The sequence below is a fragment of the Choloepus didactylus genome, chromosome 5 (genome assembly GCF_015220235.1).
Source record: "Choloepus didactylus isolate mChoDid1 chromosome 5, mChoDid1.pri, whole genome shotgun sequence".
NCBI classification, from domain to species: domain Eukaryota; kingdom Metazoa; phylum Chordata; class Mammalia; order Pilosa; family Megalonychidae; genus Choloepus; species Choloepus didactylus.
Window position 1 is genome coordinate 4,236,895 of NC_051311.1, and position 19,284 is coordinate 4,256,178.

At 38.7% G+C, this 19,284-nt stretch overlaps 1 protein-coding gene across 1 annotated transcript in view; it reads left to right on the forward strand.

Moving 5' to 3' along the window:
• Window positions 1-19,284, forward strand: part of PLXDC2 (plexin domain containing 2) — a 391,835-nt gene that overhangs the window by 267,645 nt on the left and 104,906 nt on the right. Inside the window, exons 5-6 of the mRNA XM_037837678.1 lie at window positions 3,247-3,369; window positions 7,916-8,034. Of these exons, the coding sequence (XP_037693606.1) occupies window positions 3,247-3,369; window positions 7,916-8,034 (242 nt within the window). The remainder of the gene's footprint in view (window positions 1-3,246; window positions 3,370-7,915; window positions 8,035-19,284) is intronic.

Below are 19,284 nucleotides of genomic sequence, written 5' to 3' on the forward strand. Positions count from 1 at the left end.
GGGAAGTAGACTGGTGCAGCCCCTCTGGAGGGCAGTGTGGGGATTCCACAGGAGGCTGAGTATAGGGTTGCCTTATGATCCTGCAACCCCATTATTAGGTATATACTTGCAAGAACTGAAAATAGAGACATGAGTGGACATTTGCAGCATTTTTCATGATTTGAACTGGACGGAGGTGGCCTAAGAGTACACTGACTGATGAACAGACTGTGGTAGACGTACAACAGAATATTAACGGGCTGCAAGAAGGAATGAAGTGTAAGGCATGAAAGTAGGTTAATGAACCTTGAGGACTTTATGTTGAGTGAGATAAGCCAGAAATGAAAGGACAAATGTTGTAAGACCTCATTAATATAGACTAAGTATAATGAGCAAACACTGAGAATTTAATATGAGGGCATAGGTTATCTGGGGGTAGAATGTGGGCAAAGGTCGGGCAATCAATGATTTAGGAGTACAGAATTCTCAATAAAACTCATCATAAATGTTCCTAGATTGTAAGCTCTTACAGCAGTCACATCTATTCCTGAGTTTTAACTGTTATTTCTAAATTGTGTGGTGCTGAGCTCTTTGGGTATAGCCTGGTAGTTCCCTGGAACTTTGGGTGTCTGAGTGACACCTGAGATCCAGAGATAGAGTTCTGCAGCTCTGAAAGTCAGCATTACCCCATACAGCAACTGCTAAATAAGCTGAAAAAGAGATCAGACTTCAATTAGAGATTTGAATGAAATGAACTTGGTTTGGACTAAGGTAAATCAGAATACAGGGTAAAGAATGGTATTGCCTGTATTTTAAAACTACATCTTCTGTGTGAAACCAAAGGAAGAGATGGTTTTTTGGTACCAAATTTAAATTTTCTGTAGGACACTATCTAATTGAACCTGCATGGTCGGTTTATTAAACAACATCATTACAGGGAACCTAGAACAGGGAATGAGACCCTGTGTAACACCCCCGATACATTCCAGAATATTTGGGGCAGAAAATAAAAAAATTATTGGCAAAGTCCCCTTGAGGAGCTGGGGAAAATGTGGAAATATTAAACTTCCCCACCCAGGGAATTCCAGATACTGTCTCAAGCATTATGGACTCACAGTTTAATAAGCCAAGCCCTTGATCTTGGGGCTTGCCCTTATGAAACCTATTCCTGCAAAGGAGAAGCTAGGCCTACTTATAAGTATGCCCAAGAGTCACCCACAGAGAACCTCTTTTGTTGCTCAGATGTGGCCTCTCTCTAATCCAACTCTACAAATAAACTCACTACCTCCCCCCTACATGGGACATGACTCCCAGGGGTGTAAATCTCCTTGGTGACATGGGACCTGACTCCCAAGGATGATCCTGGCTCTCGTACCATGGGATTGAGAAAGCCTTCTGGACCAAAAAGGGGAAAAGAAATGAAACAAAATAAAGTCTCAGTGGCTAAGAGATTTCAAATAGAGAGTTCATTTTGGAGGTTATTCATATGCATTATATAGATATTCCTTCTTAGTTTTGTGTGTCTTAGAATAGTTAGAAAGAAATACCTGAAACTGTTGAACTGTAATCCAGTAGCCTTGATTTTTGATGATGATTGTATAACTCTATAGCTTTTATAGGATGACCGTTTGCTTGTGAAAACCTTCTGACTGACATTCCCTTTATCCAGTTTATGGACAGATAAGTAATGAAATAAAGACAATGAATAATAAATAAATAAATAAATAAATAAATGAATAAATATGAATGAACAAATAAATCATAGGGGATAAGGAGTATGGGATGTTTGGGGGATTCTGTCTAATTTTAATTTTTTTTTGGAGTACTGAAAATGTTCTAAAATTTATTGTGGTGATGAATTCACAACTATATGATGATACTGTGAGTCATTGATTGTATTTTTTGGATGGATTATATGGTGTGTAAATATATCTCAATAAAATTGCCTTAAAAATGAAATCAAAGAAGACATTGACAGAAAGAAAGCAAGTAATTTCAAAACAAATAACCACAGGTTTAATTCTGCAATCACCTAACTGGAAATCATGATTGAGAATTTGAAATCATGAAGATGCTGATGTGCCAAGAAAAGGCTTCTTCAGATCATGAAGTGAGATAACAAAGGTTGAACATATTTAGAGGTTTAAATGCTACATAACTTTGTAAGAATTTTTTAATCTTGCTTGCTTTGTTTTATTAATTCTTATGGAAATCGAAAAAAAGCTATACTATCTTTTGTTATTTAGTTAACTCATTATTTCCTACACATTGAAATTGCATTGCCATAAATAATTTCCTACGAATTTGATTTTGTAGTATTGTGTGCACACATTTGCATATATTGCATATATGTTCTTAATTTCGCGTGTCTAAGATTAAAAACTATTAAAATTAGCTTTCTCTGACCTGATTCTTCTTTCAGGCAGCTAAAAGCCTTGAAGGCAAGAAGTCAGTATGGGATTAAGAATTTGTTGTGGATAATCCACAAAGTAAATGAACCCAGTGTGAGTAATTGAAAGTTGGTTAGGTTTGTAACATGCGAGCTGCTGCTATTTAATTCAAAGGGAAAGTCCTCAGTAGTGAATTCCCTCTTATTATCCAACATCTAGATAGGCTGGCACTGATTTCTCTAAACAGAGAGGCATTTGTGCGTTATGAGTTTTTTACCATCTTATCTGCAAATACGTAGACTTTATCTTCTTGATGGGGTGTTAATGTTATAAAAGCTTGAACAATCTGAGAAATGTACACATTTTCCCATGGTGTTTTGCTTTCAACTTTCCAAAAAGGATCAAAACATTTTATGAATTTAAGAATTAAAAGAGATGCCTGTGTGGTTTCTCAGTCCCCTAAACAGAAATTGTAATTCAAGAAAATGCAAATATATATCAAGAAAATGCACTCAGTTTCTGTAAAAGGACTGTGAAAAGGCCTGACATGTCAGCTTAGTGTTACAATAACAAGAGGTTAATGATGGCAAATTGAATGTTTGGATTGCGAATCATCACTTTTTTCACAACTACAATTGTACATATTCTAGATTTCTGGTTTACCAGTCATCAAGGTACTACCAAATCATATCAGAATTCATTTGACCAGACCCAATTATTGTTGATGAGACATCACTTAGTCCCCCACCACCACCCTTTTTTTTTAACCTACTATATTTTATTTTCAAGACATGTCTGCAGTTGAGCTGGAGGAATGTTAATTGTCGTTTTATCTGGGCTTCATTTTCTAACATTTTTCTAATTTTTCTAATTGTAGGTTTTATCTACACTGGAGAAGTTGTACATCGGATGTTAACTGCCACGCAGTACATTGCACCTTTAATGGCAAATTTCGACCCCAGTGTGTCCAGAAATTCAACAGTCAGATATTTTGATAATGGTATGTATTGGTTAGCCTACCTTTTTACCAAATGTGTCCTTTTAATTATCAAACACAAATTTCATATTAATGCTTTTGTAACCTGGATTGTTTCAGGTAGATTTAATTTGTAAATTGCTTGATGCCAACGCTCTATGCGGACAAATGTCCTACTGTAATTGCTGATAGATGGAGCGGAATGCGTGGCCGTGTGCTCTTCATTCCTCCATTCACTCATTCATTCCACAAATGCTTATAAACTCCTCTATATTGTGCACTATAAGAAATGAGATGCTGTGGAAAATACCTCAAACAAAGTAAATACATTTGTTTGATGTCATTTTCAATAAGTCCTTCCTCTTAACAGAAGCTGAATGAAGTTTGTAAGTTTTGACTTTCAAGTAGAGGCAAAGAGCATAATATGTAGATATTAAATTTAAAATATTTCATTTGAACTGTATGTATCCATAAGCTGAAAGCACCTGTTTAAAATGTATAGAATAGTTAAAATATGTTTAAGAAAATCAAGTGATTGTTCACTTTAAAATAATAAAATAGAGCCTAAGATTTAGCATGTGTATGACAATCTATTTCTACTATTACTTTTGGAGACATATAAAATTGTCAGATAAAACCTAGAATATACAACTGACTACTTTTGAAATCTAAGTTAAAAAAATTAAGTTCTTAGAGATACAAATGTTTTCATGTCTATTTCTTACAAAGGCTGCAACTTTGATCAAGAAATAATAGGCAAAGACAAACTTGCTTTGCAAAAGTTAAAGAAGGAATTTCCTATATTCTCTATGATGCAAAATAGAATTTATTTGCCCAGATGGCAATTTCATCTCTTAAAATAATGGAAGCATTTGGCATGAACAAAGTTTTTCTTCTTTTGTCTAATTTCTGATGATGGAAAAATTTACTAGTGGGTGTTGTAGACGTGAATGTGGCGGCAGCCTTCCAAAATGTGATCATTTTGTCAAAAGCAGTCTCCTGACCAGTGTGACGAAGCTGTTTTACAGGTCAAAATTGCAAAGGAAGAAGAAAATTAAAATAGCTAGGTATACAGTCTGGGAAATCTATTTTAAACAATTTGAATAATACCAAACTGTGATCAATCTTCAGCAACTCTGAATGTTAGCCATAATAATTATTTCCCAGTAATAATTAAGAACTGTGATATTCTACCCTCCCACTTTTTTTTTTTAATTTATGAGGCACTAAGCCCCAAGGATGTAGCTCATAAGTCTGCATCCCACAGAACTAGAGTCAGAGCCTTCTCTGACGCTTACTGCATGACATCCCCTACAGAATCACTTTAGGAATCTGCTAAGTAAGGAGGAAGTGTTTTGATAGAAATTGATTATTTTCAGCTCTGACATTTACTAGGTGACGTTGGGGACATTCATCACAGGTTCAGGATTCTTATGACCACTTCTTTGTCATTTGCCTCTAAACCCTAAATCATATTAGATGTCCTCCCCTTATACTCTCTCATAGTATCATTTGCCTAGGTAGCTCCTAATATGTGTATTTTACTTTTATTTGAATGATTTTTAAACATTACCAGGTATCATTCCAACTGCACTCTACATACTTTGAAAGGAAAAACTGTGGCTAATTTTAGAAATTGTTTTATCTTCAGTACCTGGTACATAGTAGGTCCTCAGCACTTATTCACTGAATGAACAGATGAAAAAATGAAATACGTAAGAAGAATTTTTAATTCTGAGAATTGTCTTAAGCACTAACACTCAAGAATCAGTGTGTCTTGCTTCTTTGAAATATCTTCCATGTAATGACCTACAGGGATATTGAGTCCCTAGAAATTGATAATGGAAGCTGAGTGATTGATTGTGTTCTGTGAAATGAATGAAGCACTTTTGGACTGTGAGATGCTTCATAAAGTCCTTTTTATGCCACAGCCATTTGCTGAAGTATCTTCAACTGTGGTTGGTTAGGATCAGTGAGAGAATGCTTAAGGATGAGAAACTCGACAGTTTGAGACAGCTTCTCTTGAGAGAGAGACAGCAGCAAATTAGAAAATTTCTCCAGAGATAATTTATCTATAATTATTAACCCACTAGATTTTAAAAAATGGGATGAGTCCAAATGTTATAGCTAGCCTGGGTGATTACTGCAGTTTCAGTGATTCACAGAAAATTAATGCACAAAAGGTGGTACAGTTATAAAAATAAGCCGTTTACCAGAAAAATAATTGGATGGCTTATAAAGAGCAAATAACGAAATGATCGGGAGCCTGATACAGCACAGAATCAGAAAATTTGTCCTTGACACTGACCCTAAACAACACTAGTCCAACCCGCTTCTTTTTTATTTTGGAGTGGCACAGTGGTGTCCACTATTGAAAGATGATTTATGACTACATAATAGGCAGGGAAGGGGACAAATACAGCCCAGTCCCAACAGCTCCATGGATGGGCGACAACTCGTGTGGTCTGATGGTGTGCTTTACGAGGAGCTTCAGCTCTGCAGAATGAGTCGTGTACTAGATGGTGTGTCCATCCTCAAGAGAAACAGCCCAGCTGCCAACCACCAGCCAGGAGCTGGACACACCAAACCTGCTCTTTGGGGTACAGACTTACTAAGTGCTCCCCGTCTAGGCACTACCCATAAAATAAAATAAATCAGAATAAACATCTTACCTCTACAAACCACTTCCACTCACCTGCATGCCATGAAGTTTTAGAGTTTGGCAATTTCTAATAAAAGATGAAACTTGCAATATTGGTTATTTAATTAAAAAACAGGATAGTTAATTTTTAAATTTAAAGATAGCATTTACTCGCCAATAACCCTTGGTTTGGTGCTACACAGAACCATTGAAATCAACAAAGGTGGGGCAGCTATACAACTGCATGATATAAAACTTAACATTTGCAAACATAGTGTGCATTTTTTAACCTGCTACTAAAAATATATTATGAATAGCTGCAGCAAGATTTGCATAAATTTTTTTTTTAAATATAATTTATTGAGACCTCTTTTTTCCACGAAGAGTTTGAGGTAGCTGTGTTACCTCGTAATTCATCCTTGATGGCAGGGGTTCCTGCCCCACATCACAGGTGAGAGAACAGGTTAACTGTGTTCCAGACGGCACAGCAGATACTGAGCTGGGCAGCAGTCTCCGTCTCCTGGTCTTTTCCCTTAGTGCAGTGTTTTCGCTGCACCACACAAGAGTCCCTAATAGAAATTAGCAGATAAGGAAGAGATTGGAGTTTGAGGCTGTGGACATGCTTTAAGGAAGAAGAAGTCAAGAGGCATTTTATCATCAGAAAACCCCTGTACTTCTACGATTATAGAAAGTTCCCTGGCTACTAGAGACCTCTCGCCTTTTCCAGATTTTAAAGAAATGGTCACGTAGACAAGATGATTCCCGGGGATAAACCCAGGTCTTTACCAAGCTTGGAGACTCTTGTGTTTCCTAAAAGTGCCAAAGCAACAATTAAAAGCACATTTCTTGACTTCTGAAGTTTTATCTCAAAGAAATGCATTTCTGCACTTTAACACCCTTTAAGGATTTGCAATTGGCATTAAAAATATTTGAAATAACATGTTGTCTTAAAACTGTCAACTAACTCAAGAGATTTTACTAATAGCATAACATTGCTGCTGGAAACTGGTTCTGCCATACAATCTGGATTTTTTTTAAATCGGATTCTTACTGACCCAGGAGATTATTTTTGTGCTTTTAATATTGTGAACTGTGAGTTTCATTTTCAGCACAACTTTTTTGGGGGGTAATGTGATTTTTTTAACCAAATGGAAAATATTATAGAGTTAAGCAAAAGGTTTAGCTGCTCATTTGTTTTCTTTTTTAAAAGTAAAGAAAGTACACTAGCAGTTAAAGCAAAAATATAAATTATCGTTGGTGGCTATTGAACTATGCTTCAGTTTATACTTGGTGTTAATGGTTTTATAGTAAATACTGGCAGATTAAGTGACCAGAATATAGCATATAGCACTGAAGATTCTCCAGGTACTCTTCAAAGGGGCTTCAGAGATCTCTGCCCCAGCCCCTGCCGCTGCTGTGCAGCCTCCTGAAAGCAACACAACAAAGGGTTAAATGCAAATCAACAAAGGAAATTCCCATTAGTGATAAAGGAACTTCTTCAGTGTGGAAGAGAATAATTCTAAGTATGGAAAAGACATTTTTCAGGCCTTTTTTTATCAGTGGTTCTAACATGTATGAATGCACCCCTTTCTCTCTCAGCATTCATCAAACGTATTTGAAATTCATTTAGCTCATTGGGCTCCTGGAAATTTAAGCAGGTGACACCTGAGAGCATTAATGAGGTTCCTCAGGCAAAACTGCCCCCACACCAGCTCCATGTCCACCTTGGGAAGAGAAACCATCAGAGAATTACCCGGTTCTTTACAGAAGAGCCCAGGGCCCCTTCAACAGTGAAATCCCAGTCCACCACGTAAAATCCCAAAGGTGCACCGTCTACACGGCAAGGCCAATCCATGTTTGGTGAAGGTCCCGCTGCACTGGCTGGCCTGTTTTCTCATTGCACTTCTTCTTTTCCCGATGGGGTTTTAGGCACAGCCCTCGTCGTCCAGTGGGACCACGTACATCTCCAGGATAATTACAACCTGGGAAGCTTCACATTCCAGGCAACCCTTCTCATCGATGGGCGCATCATCTTCGGATACAAAGAAGTAAGTGAAATATTGATAATTTCCTCCCCCTTTGACCTTGACCTTTTCCTTGACCCCTTTGACTTGACCTTGCCTTTTCCTCCAGGTACCTAGGAAGGGACATTTTATGGTCATGAAAACATCAAAACGTTTTCTTACCTTCTCAATTTCTTTTGCTTCGTATAGAAACATATTTTTTGCATGTCTTTGCGTGTGTATGTGTGTGTGGGGGGGGGGTTTAAATCTGGGTTGCACTGATCTTTAATTCTTTGTTTTGATCTTTATTTCATTTTTGATCTTTAATTCTGATATCACTGGCAGTATCACCAGTGGATTTCATAGAATTATTGGGTAATTGTAGTGTAATGGTATTTCAGTAGAATGTCTCTAAATATTTCTGATTTGGAAGAATTTCTCCTCTAATTCTGAATGTTTATATATTTATATGGTTTTGTGTGTATGTTTTGCTTGTCAATGCCTGTGACATGTTTTGGTTCTAATTCCAAGACATGAAAACTTGTGTCAGACAAGACCTCAATGTTTATGGCAACCTGATAGGAAAGAGGAAGAAACAAGTGACAGAAAGAACAAGGGGGTTTAAATGGATGATTTGTTTCATCTTGCCCAAGTGACAAAGTAAAGAATGCAATTTTGCTAAATTGTAGCCTTAAATTACCTAATGTTTAGACTACAAAAATAACATATTTAATTGCTAACTCTATTGACCATGTAATTAATGTCTATCAGATAGCCTAAACTTTTAGGAAGTAAACAAAGAATATAGGAATAATGTTCCAGGACCCGCAGATGTGATTCACTAAGCAGCCACTAGTCATGAGAGGAATTCTGGCAGTGTGAATTGAGAATCAGTGGACCCCTAATGGGTACTTAAACGACACACACACAACGTGGCACTTATATTTCTAGTCAACAGGCCAGTTTTGGAAAATCTCATAACTATGTCAAGTGCTTATTCTCCTTTAAAGAGTTGTGTTTTTGTTTTTGTTTTTTTTTTTCATGTAGAATTATTCATTTGCTTGGGGGCAATAGGTAACTGGAATATATGATATAGGATTTGTTCAGCTCTCCGTTTCTTTATTTGGGACTATGTTTTTACCTTGTAGCCCACCTTATTCCTAAATCATACTCGCCAGAAGCTGAGAGAATCCGTCTTAAAGAGACTCTCATCTCTGCTTGTGACACACTCATGTATTGCTGGGAGTACGGAGTGACCCTTTGGAATGTTGGTTTTCAACAGTTTCCATCTACAGTGGTAAAGTTTCTGGAAAGATGCAGGGTCAGTGAATCTAGAGTCTAGAGTCTTAAATCTCAGGAGCTGTGGGCTCTGTGGAAACAGGGGTCTCTGCTCTCCCGGTGGCCCGTCTCTCCAGTCATTCTACCTGACGGAACTCTGTGCCAAGTCTTCTCACCACGGCAGTGACAGCTGGTTCCCCCTTTCTCCCTCCGCTGAGGGCTTAGCTGTTTAAAACACTTACATTAAGAAAGAGTGTAACCTGAGAAGGAAAGTTAACAAACTAACTTCACACCCGAAAGAACTAGAAAAAGAAGAGCAAAATTTCTAGGACAAATTCCCAGAAACCATAAATTACCCAAACTGACTCAAGAAGAAATAGAAGACTTCAATGGACCAATAACGAGTAAAGAGGTTGAATCAGTCATCAAAAAGCTCCCAAAAAAGAAAGTTCAGGACCAGATGGCTTCACTGTGAATTTTACCCGACATTCAAGGAAGAATTAACAGTACTATTCCTCAAACTCTTCCAAAATGTTGAAGAGGAGTGAACTACTACTAATACCTTCTATGAAGCTGACATGACTCTGATAACCAAAGCCAGATAAAGACATCGCAAGAAAAGGAAATTACTTACCAACATCCCTTATGAAATCAATGCAAAAATCCTCAACAAATACTAGAGACTGAAACCAACTGTGCACTGAAATGATTATAAACCATGGTCAAGTGGGATTTATCACAGGAAAGCACAAGTGGTTCTGCATAAGAAAAACTGTCAATTTCATATAACGTATTAATAGAATGAAATGAGTAAAACACGTGATCATCTCAACTGATTCAGGAAAGGCATTTGACAAAATACAACACCCTTCTTGATAAAAACATTCATAAAAGTAGGAATATGAAAGTAACTTCCTCAACACTATAAAGTGCTTCTATAAAAAAAAAATAACACCATAGCTAACATCATACTCAGTGATGAAAGACTGAATACATTCCCCTTAAGGTCAGGAACAAAACAAGGATGCCCACTGTCACCACTAATATTTAGCATTGTTCTGAAAGTGCTAGCCAGAGCAAATAGGCAAGAAAAAGAAATAAAAGTCTGCCAAATTGGGAAAGAAGTAAATCTATCCCTATTTGCTGTTTGCATGATCCCATATTGAGAACATCCTGAAGATTCTACAAGTAACCTGCTAGACCTTATAAATGATGTAAGCAAATAATTGTATTCAAGATCAATGCACAAACATCAATGGTGTTTCTATATACCAGCAAGAGACAATCTGAAAGGGAAATGAAGAACATTTCATTTACAATAGCAACTAAAAGAATAAGATACCTTGGAAATCATTTAACCAAGGATGTAGAGGACATCCTTGAAAGAAATTAAAGACCTAACTAGTTGGAAACAGATTCTGAGTTCATGGATAACAATAGTTAATATCGTTAAGATGTCAATACTACCCAAGTGATTTACAGGTATAACCCTATCCCAATCAAAATTCCAAGTGTTCTCCACACAGATGTAAAATAGAATCATGAAATTCATACGGAAAGGCATGGAGCCCCAAATAGCCAAAACATTTTGAAAAGGAAGAACAAAGTTGGAGGGCTCACACTACTGACTTTCAAAACTTATTACAAAGGTACAGTAACCAAATCACTGTGGAACTGGCACAATAATTAATAGTGCAATTATAAAAACGTCCTTTCATCAGTTGTTATGAATGTACCTTTCTAATGCAAGGTGTTATTAATAGGGTGGTATATGGGAAACCTGTATTTTATGCATGATTTTTCTGTAAAGCTACAACATCTCTGATTAAAAAAAAAAGACAACAGACATATAGAACAATAGAATAGAATTGAGAATGAGGAAATAAACCCAAATCTATAGGCAATTGAATTTTTTGTCCAAATTGAGAAAAAGTTTTATTGCTAGGCATGAAGCACGGGAACAGATGGCATGTTGGTCCAAAGTCTGTCTCACTGAACTGCAATAATTTTGATAGCTTCATAGTATAAAACATGGGCATGTGTTAGGATAATGAGTACAATGGCCCCGATGATGGAATTAGAAGGGATCTAATAATTGAGCATGTGCAGATTGATTGCATGCTTAGTCACAGAATGTATGTAAGAAAATGGCAGCCTTAATATGATGATGGGTGTAATTTTTAGTATTATAATGAGGTATAGGTGACTTATAAGTTAAAGTTTAAGCTACTGCACATGTCAGGTGGGTCCATTGTGGTTAGATCCAGCTTTAGTTATCAGGATAACTTTGGACTTGGGGTGGGTTAGTTCTGGGCTGACCCAAGACCCTTCGTTAATAAACATTAGTGGCTGTCTTTAGTGGTCATAAGATTCTAAAGTCAAAAACTGGGTAAAATGGGTACTAGTGAGGGTCAGTCACAGGGTTTTGCGATCACAAGGGCACAAGATAAAGGCTCCACAATCCTTATCAGAGATCAGGGCAGCTGGATGACAGCTCAGGTTTCAGGTATTTCCCACTGTCTACTCTAATATACCAGAAAGTAAAAAGGAAAATCCGTATAACGATTCACTAATCATCATCAGTCCTCAAATCCTAGTTTCTCGGTTACAAGTCCTCCCTCTCATTTGATAATTTTCCCTCAATTTTGAGGGATATCTGGGCGATGACTCTTCTAACTGCTTTGTGCTGAAAAAGGGGCATCGATACGATGGGGCTGAGGGAGGAAACTGGTTGTCGTTCTTGGAGAGACCAGTACTTCTGGGTTTCAGAGTTTATGTGGCATAGGAACAATCCAGAAGCTTTAAGTCTCCAATCAGATATCCAGACTTGAAACTGGAAACAGTTTGTCTCTTTGGAGCTTTTTTAGGGTGCCAAGGACTGGAGTGCCGGCAGGACAGAGGAAAACCCAATTGCCAAGTCTCTAGAATGAATACAGTCCAGCGGCCACAGAAGGCTCGGTTACCATGCTTCCCTGTCCTACCAGGGCTCCTGAGTTGGGGCATCGTCCCATTCAGGGGACACCAAATTGTTACCAAACCAAGGCAGTGGATTCTTTTCCCCAGTGCCCTCAAATGACCAATTCCTGAGACACCAGGGTCACAAAGAGAGAAAGAGTTTTATTGCTAAGTGCGAAGCAAGAGACCAAATGGACTATCGGTCCAAAATCTGTCTCCCCAGTTGATTTTTAACAAGGGTTCCAAGTACATTCAATAGGGAAAGAATAATCACTGCAACAAATGGTGCTGGAAAACAATTGGATGTCCACATGCAAAGGAATAAAAGTGGACCCCTACCTTACACCATGTGCCGGTTTGAATGTATTGTGTCCCCCAAATGCCATTGTCTTTGTGGTCTTGTGGGACAGACGTTTTGGTGCTGGTTAGATTTGCTTGGAATGTGCCCCACCCAGCTGTGGGTGGTGACTTTGGTGGGATACTCCCATGGAGGTGTGACCCCACCCATTCAGGGTGGGCCTTGATCAGTGGGGCCATATAAAACATGCTGACTCAAAGAGACTGGATGGAGTGCAGCTGGGAGCAATGTTTTGAAGAGGAGCAAGCTTGCTAGAGAGGAACATCCTGGGAAAAAGCCATTTTGAGGCCGGAGCTTTGGAGCAGACGCCAGCTGCCTTCCTAGCTAGCAGAGGTTTTCCAGACGCCATTGGCCATCCTCCAGTGAAGCATTAGCAAACTAGGACAGATTTTGGTATCAGGAGTGGGGAGAATTTGTAGAGAGGAATGTCCTGGGAGAAAGCCATTTTGAAACCAGAACTTTGGAGCAGACACCAGCCACGTGCCTTCCCAGCTAACAGAGGTTTTCTGGATGCCATTTTCCATCCTCCAGTGAAGGTACCTGATTACTGATGTGTTACCTTGGACACTTTATGGCCTTAAGACTGTAACTGTATAGACAAATAAACCCCCTTTTTATAAAAGCCAGTCCATCTCTGGTGTTTTGCATTCTGCAGCATTAGCAAACTAAAACAGATTTTGGTACCAGAAAGTGGGGTGCTTTTGCTGCTGAGTTTGCAAATACCGAACATGTTGGAACGGCTTTTTAAATGGATAATGGGGAGTTTCTGGAAGAGTTGTGAGGAGCTTGATAGAAAAGGCCAAAACTGCTTTAAAGAGACTGTTTGTGGAAATATGTACTCTAAAGATACTTCTGATGAGGCCTTGAACAGAGATGATCAATGTGTTGCTGTGAACTGGAAGAAAGGTGATCCTTGTTTTAAAGTGGCAGAGAATTTGGCAAAATTGAGTCCTGGTATCAGATGGAAGGAAGAATTTAAAAGTGACAAACTGGAATACTTAGCTGAGGAGATCTCCAGACTACGTGTGGAGGATGTACAGTGGCTGCTTCTTGCAGTTTATAGTAAAATGCGAGCAGAGAGAGATAAACTTAGAACTGAACTCTTGGGTTCAAAGAAACCAGAAGCTGATGGCTTGGAAAATTACAAGCTTCCAGGGGTTGGAATCCCAGAAGCTACAGCCCAACGTGAGGATGTAACCAAACATGGAACCCAGCCGCCATTTCAGTACAAGCCAAGATTGGAAAAGGAGTTAAGCAGAAAGGATTTGTGGAAAGTCCTATTGTCTGATGGCTTTGACCCCTGCGTGCTTCATGCAAAGCCAACAGAATTTTTGCGAGATCTTTATAGACAGAGGCATTGCCAGTCTGGACTGGAGGAGACAGACAAGGAAAAAATTAAAGGAAAAATCTCTTCAAAGACAGAGCCATGGAGGTTGAGGTCTGGAGTCAGGAGGTCTCGGGCTGGGAGAGCGGAGCAGCCCACATGCATGGAAAGGGTGAGTTTGCCCTGGAGGTCGAGGGTGGGCATTCTGCCTCGATGCTCTGGAAGAGTTTTGCCACCTCAGGTCCCAAAGAGGTTGGAGCACATTTCCAGGGAATTGGGGAGAGCCTGGCTGCCACCACACTGTTCTGAAGGGGTTGAGCGTGTGCCCCGGAGATGGAAGGGAATCCGGGAGCTGCCCCGATGTTTGAGGAGGGTGGGGCAGAGAAGGTGGTCTCCCCAGTGTGTGGAAATGTTGGAGCACTCACCTAAGCATTTGGAGAGGAAAGGGCTGCCGAAAAGGCCCTTGGGAAGGGTTAGGCTCCCGCTGTCTCAAGCCCCAAGGATGCAACATTGTTCTGTTAATGACTCTCAGACTTTGAAATCTAATGGAGTTTGTCCTGGGGGTTTTAGGAACTGTTTGGGTCCTGTTAACCCTGTTTTCCTTACTCTTTCTCCTTATGGCAATGGAAATGTTTATCCTATGAATGTCCCTCCTTTGTATATTGGAAGCATGTAACTTGTTCTAAGTCCACAGATCCAAGCTAAAGGAAAAGTATGCCTTAGGACTGACCACGCCTATATTTGATTTTGATGGGATTTTGTACTTAACTTTTGTTACTGAAATGGTTTAAGTTTTTGTGATATTGTGATGAAAAGAATGGTATTTGGAAAGATAATGTCATTTTGGGGTCCAGGGGGTGGAATGTGCCGGTTTGAATGTATTGTGTCCCCCAAATGCCATTGTCTTTGTGGTCTTGTGGGACAGACGTTTTGGTGCTGGTTAGATTTGCTTGGAATGTGCCCCACCCAGCTGTGGGTGGTGACTTTGGTGGGATACTCCCATGGAGGTGTGACCCCACCCATTCAGGGTGGGCCTTGATCAGTGGGGCCATATAAAACATGCTGACTCAAAGAGACTGGATGGAGTGCAGCTGGGAGCAATGTTTTGAAGAGGAGCAAGCTTGCTAGAGAGGAACATCCTGGGAAAAAGCCGTTTTGAGGCCGGAGCTTTGGAGCAGACGCCAGCTGCCTTCCTAGCTAGCAGAGGTTTTCCAGACGCCATTGGCCATCCTCCAGTGAAGCATTAGCAAACTAGGACACACCATAAACAAAAATTAACTCAAGCTGAATGAAGGACCTAAACATAAGAGCTGAAACTATAGAACTTGTAGAAGAAAACAAAGGGAAGTACACAGGATCTTGTATCAGGTGATGAATTCTTATACTTTACACCAAAAGCAGCACAAGCAATAAAATACAAAATAAATAAATAGGATTTCATCAAAACTAAAAATTTTTGTTTATCAAAGGACATTATCAAGAAAGCGAAAAGACAACCTACAGAATGGGAGAAAATATTTGGAAGCAATATATCTGATAAGAGTTTAATATCCAGATTATATAAAGAACTCCTACAATTTAATAACAAAATGACATGACCCAATTTAAAAATGGAGAAAGGACTTGAATAGCCATTTCTCCAAAAAAGATACACAAATGGCTTATAAGCACATAAAATAATACTCAATATCTTTAGCCATTAAAGAAATACAAATTGAAACTATAATGAGATACCACTTCACACCCATTAGAATGGCAATGGTTTAAAAAAAAAAAACAGACAATAAAAAAGTGCTGGTAAGGACATGGAGAAATAGGAACCCTAGTATGTTGTTAGTGGGAGTGTAAAATGGTGCACCAACTGTGGAAAACACAAAAGTAAACATAGAGCTACCATCTGACCTGGTAATCCCACTTCTAGTTATATACTCAAAAGAATTGAAAGCAGGGACTCAGAAAGATACCTGAACACCAATATTCTATAGCATTATTCTCAATAGCCAAAAGGTGGAAGCAAGCCAAGTTTCAAGCCACAGATGAGTAGATAAATAAAAAATGGTATATGCATACAATGGAATATTATTCAGCTGTAAATTCATTGCTAAGAAGAAATGAAGTCCTAATACATGCCACAACATGAATAAACCTTGAAGATATCATGTTGAGTGGAATAAGTCAGATTCAAAGGGACAGATATTGTCTGATCTCACTTATATTAAATAACTGGGATATGCAAGTTCATAGAAACAGAAAGTAGAGTGCAGCTTACCAGAGATGGTCAGAGGGGAAAGGAGGGTTATGCATAATGGGTACAAGGTTTCTGTTTAGGGTGATCAGAAAGTTCTGGTAATAAGTGGGGGTGAGGGTAGCACAACATTGTAAATATGATTAATCCCACTGAATTGTATGCATGGAGTGGTTAAAGTTAGAAATTTTGTGTTGTATGTGTATTTTCCACAATTTAAAAAGGAGAGAGAGATAGAGTGACAATTAAATGCAATATATGTTCCCAGAATGAATCAAATAACGGAAGAGAAAATGCCCAAAAGAATATTATTGGGACATTTGAAAAAATTGGAATGTAGGCTATATGCTTTATAGCAATGTTAAATTTCTTGAACTTGATAACTGCAATCAAGGTGGTTATATAATTGAAAATCCTTACTCTCTGGAAATGTAGCTGGACATATTCACTGCTCAAGGAGCATGATATATATAATCTACTCTCAATGTTTAGAAGATAATAGATTATAGATAGGTAGATAGATAGATAGATAGATAGGGGATAGATAAATGATAGAATGATACAGCAAATGTCACAAAATGTTAAAAGTTGTGGACTTGGTCCTGGGTGGGTGTTATGTTAAAATTCTCTGTATGGGCTCTGTATCCATTTTTCAACTTTCCTGTAAGTTTGAAATTATTTTGAAATGAAAGAGCTAACAAAAATAAATGAATACAAGTAAAAAATGAATATGTTGACAACATTTAAGTATCATAAGATTTCAAATAAAGGGCTGCAATGGATGCAAGATGGCGATGGTGACCATAGCTCTCAAATGTTTTAAAATTGATATTATGCTGATGTCACATGCCCTGGAAAAATTTGCATACAACTGGAATTACCTGTTCCTTGAAGGTTTGAAAACATTCACCTGTGAAACCATCTGGGTTTGCCCATCATTTGGGGCTTTGCTCACCTCCTGCTTACTCATTTTGAGTGAGAATCCAGAGAAAGACAGTTGTCAGCTGAGCTATTGACAATTCAACCACGTTAGTTAATGACCTTCAAATATGTAGCTGAAGGCCTCCCCCAGGCAGAGTGGGCGTTGCTATACACATCCCACAGAAAGCTGTTTAGAGAATTGATGCTGGAGAATATCAATCATCTCATCTCAGTAGGATGTCAGGTCTGCACATCAGATGTGCTTTCCCAGTTGGCACAAGAGAGGAAGTGCTGAGAGAAGGAGTGGGATTTATCCAAAACCAGAGTCCATACAGGAAGGGTGACAGTAAAAAGCAAGAAATGACATTCATGAATCTTACCTGCAGGAGAGACGATACTAACATCAGGTCATTGCAGATACTCTATTCTCAAAAGAATTCCTTTTGATGTAATTATCTGCAAGAGGATTCAACTCTCAGATCCACGGTGGCTCTACATGCATTAATTTCCACAAGAAAGAAGCCATATTTAAGCAAACCACTTGGAAAAGTCTTCAGTGACCAGTTATCTTTTAATCAACTTAAGCAGATTCACATCAGAGGTAAATCATATAAATGCCCTCAAAGTGCTAAAGCCTTTATCAAAAGCTCTGGCCACAGGCAATGTGAGGGAAAAACTGCTGATAAACCTTATAAATGCCTTCTATGTGGGAAAACTTTCATTAGTTTTTTTTTAACTTAGACAACATGAGGAGACTCACATTGGAGACAAACCCTGTGTGGGAAAACCCTATGAGTGTCATCTATGTGGGAAAGCCTTCAGTTGATACTTGGATCTTAGGCAACATGAAAGATCCTACACTGTTGAGAAAACCCATGAATGCCATCTATGTGGGAGAGCCTCCAGTCGATATTCTTACCTCAGACAACATGAGAAAACTCACACTGGAGAGAAACTCCATAAATGCCATCTATGTGAGAAAGCCTTCAGTCAATATTATCATCTCATATGACATGAGAGAACCCACAATGAAGAGAAACCCTATGAATGCCACACATGTGGGAAAGCCTTCATTTGCTGTTCTAGCCTAAGAGAACACGAGAGAGCTCACACTGGAGAGAAACCCCATAAATGTCATCTATGTGGAAGAGCCTTCAGTCAATAGTCTCATCATGGGAGAATTCACACTGGAGAGAAACCCCGTAAATACCATTTATGTGAGAAAGCCTTCAGTCGATATGATAGAACTCACACTGGAGAGAAACCCTATGAATGCCATCTATGTGGTAAAACCTACTCTCAATGTTGTCATCTTAGACCACATGAGAAAAGACACAGTGGAGAGAAACTCTATGAATGCTATACCTGTGGGAAACCTTCAGTCAACATTCTTATCTTAGACTACATGGGAGAACACACACTGGAGAAAAACCCCATGAACGCCATACCTGTGGGAAAGCCTTCATTTGTTGTTGAACCCTAAGAGAACATGAGAGAACTCCCACTGGAGAGAAACCCTAGGAATGTCAGCTATGTGGAAAATCTTTCACTCAAAGTTCTACCCTCAGGCAACATGAGAGACACATAGTGGACAGAAGCCATAAGAATGTAATCTATATAGGAAAGCCTTAATTTTTCTAACTTTAGACAACATGAAATTATTCAAACTTGATTGGAACCCTATGAGTGTCATCAGTGTGGGAAAGCTTTCAGTCAATATTTTGACCTTAATGGAATGAAAGAACTCATGTGACACATATTTTGAATATGGGAGAGAATTCAGGCATAGCTTTAACCTCTAAACACTAGAAAACTCACATGCTTAAGAAATACTGTTTGTAGTCTATGCGGAAGTGCCATTAACTATCTGTACTATTTCAGTTAATATAAGGAAATGACTGCAGGAGAGAATCTGTACCAATGCCATCCATGTAGCAAGGCCCTTAGTGGAAGGTCTGATATATGATAGAACTCATAAATCTAATGGAAATGGAGAGTCCTCATCTACCACTCTAATTGATAAGCAAGCCAGAGAAATTACATGTGAGGAATTCTGTGTAGTCAGTGTAGAAGTGCCTTAATTTGTAATTTATCCTTTAAGCAAAATAAGTGGACTACATAGGAATGAAACTCTAGGTCTGTACTTACTGTGCCCTATCATTCAGTGAAAAACAAGCCTTAGTGTGCTAAAAAATACTCAGGAATAACCATGAA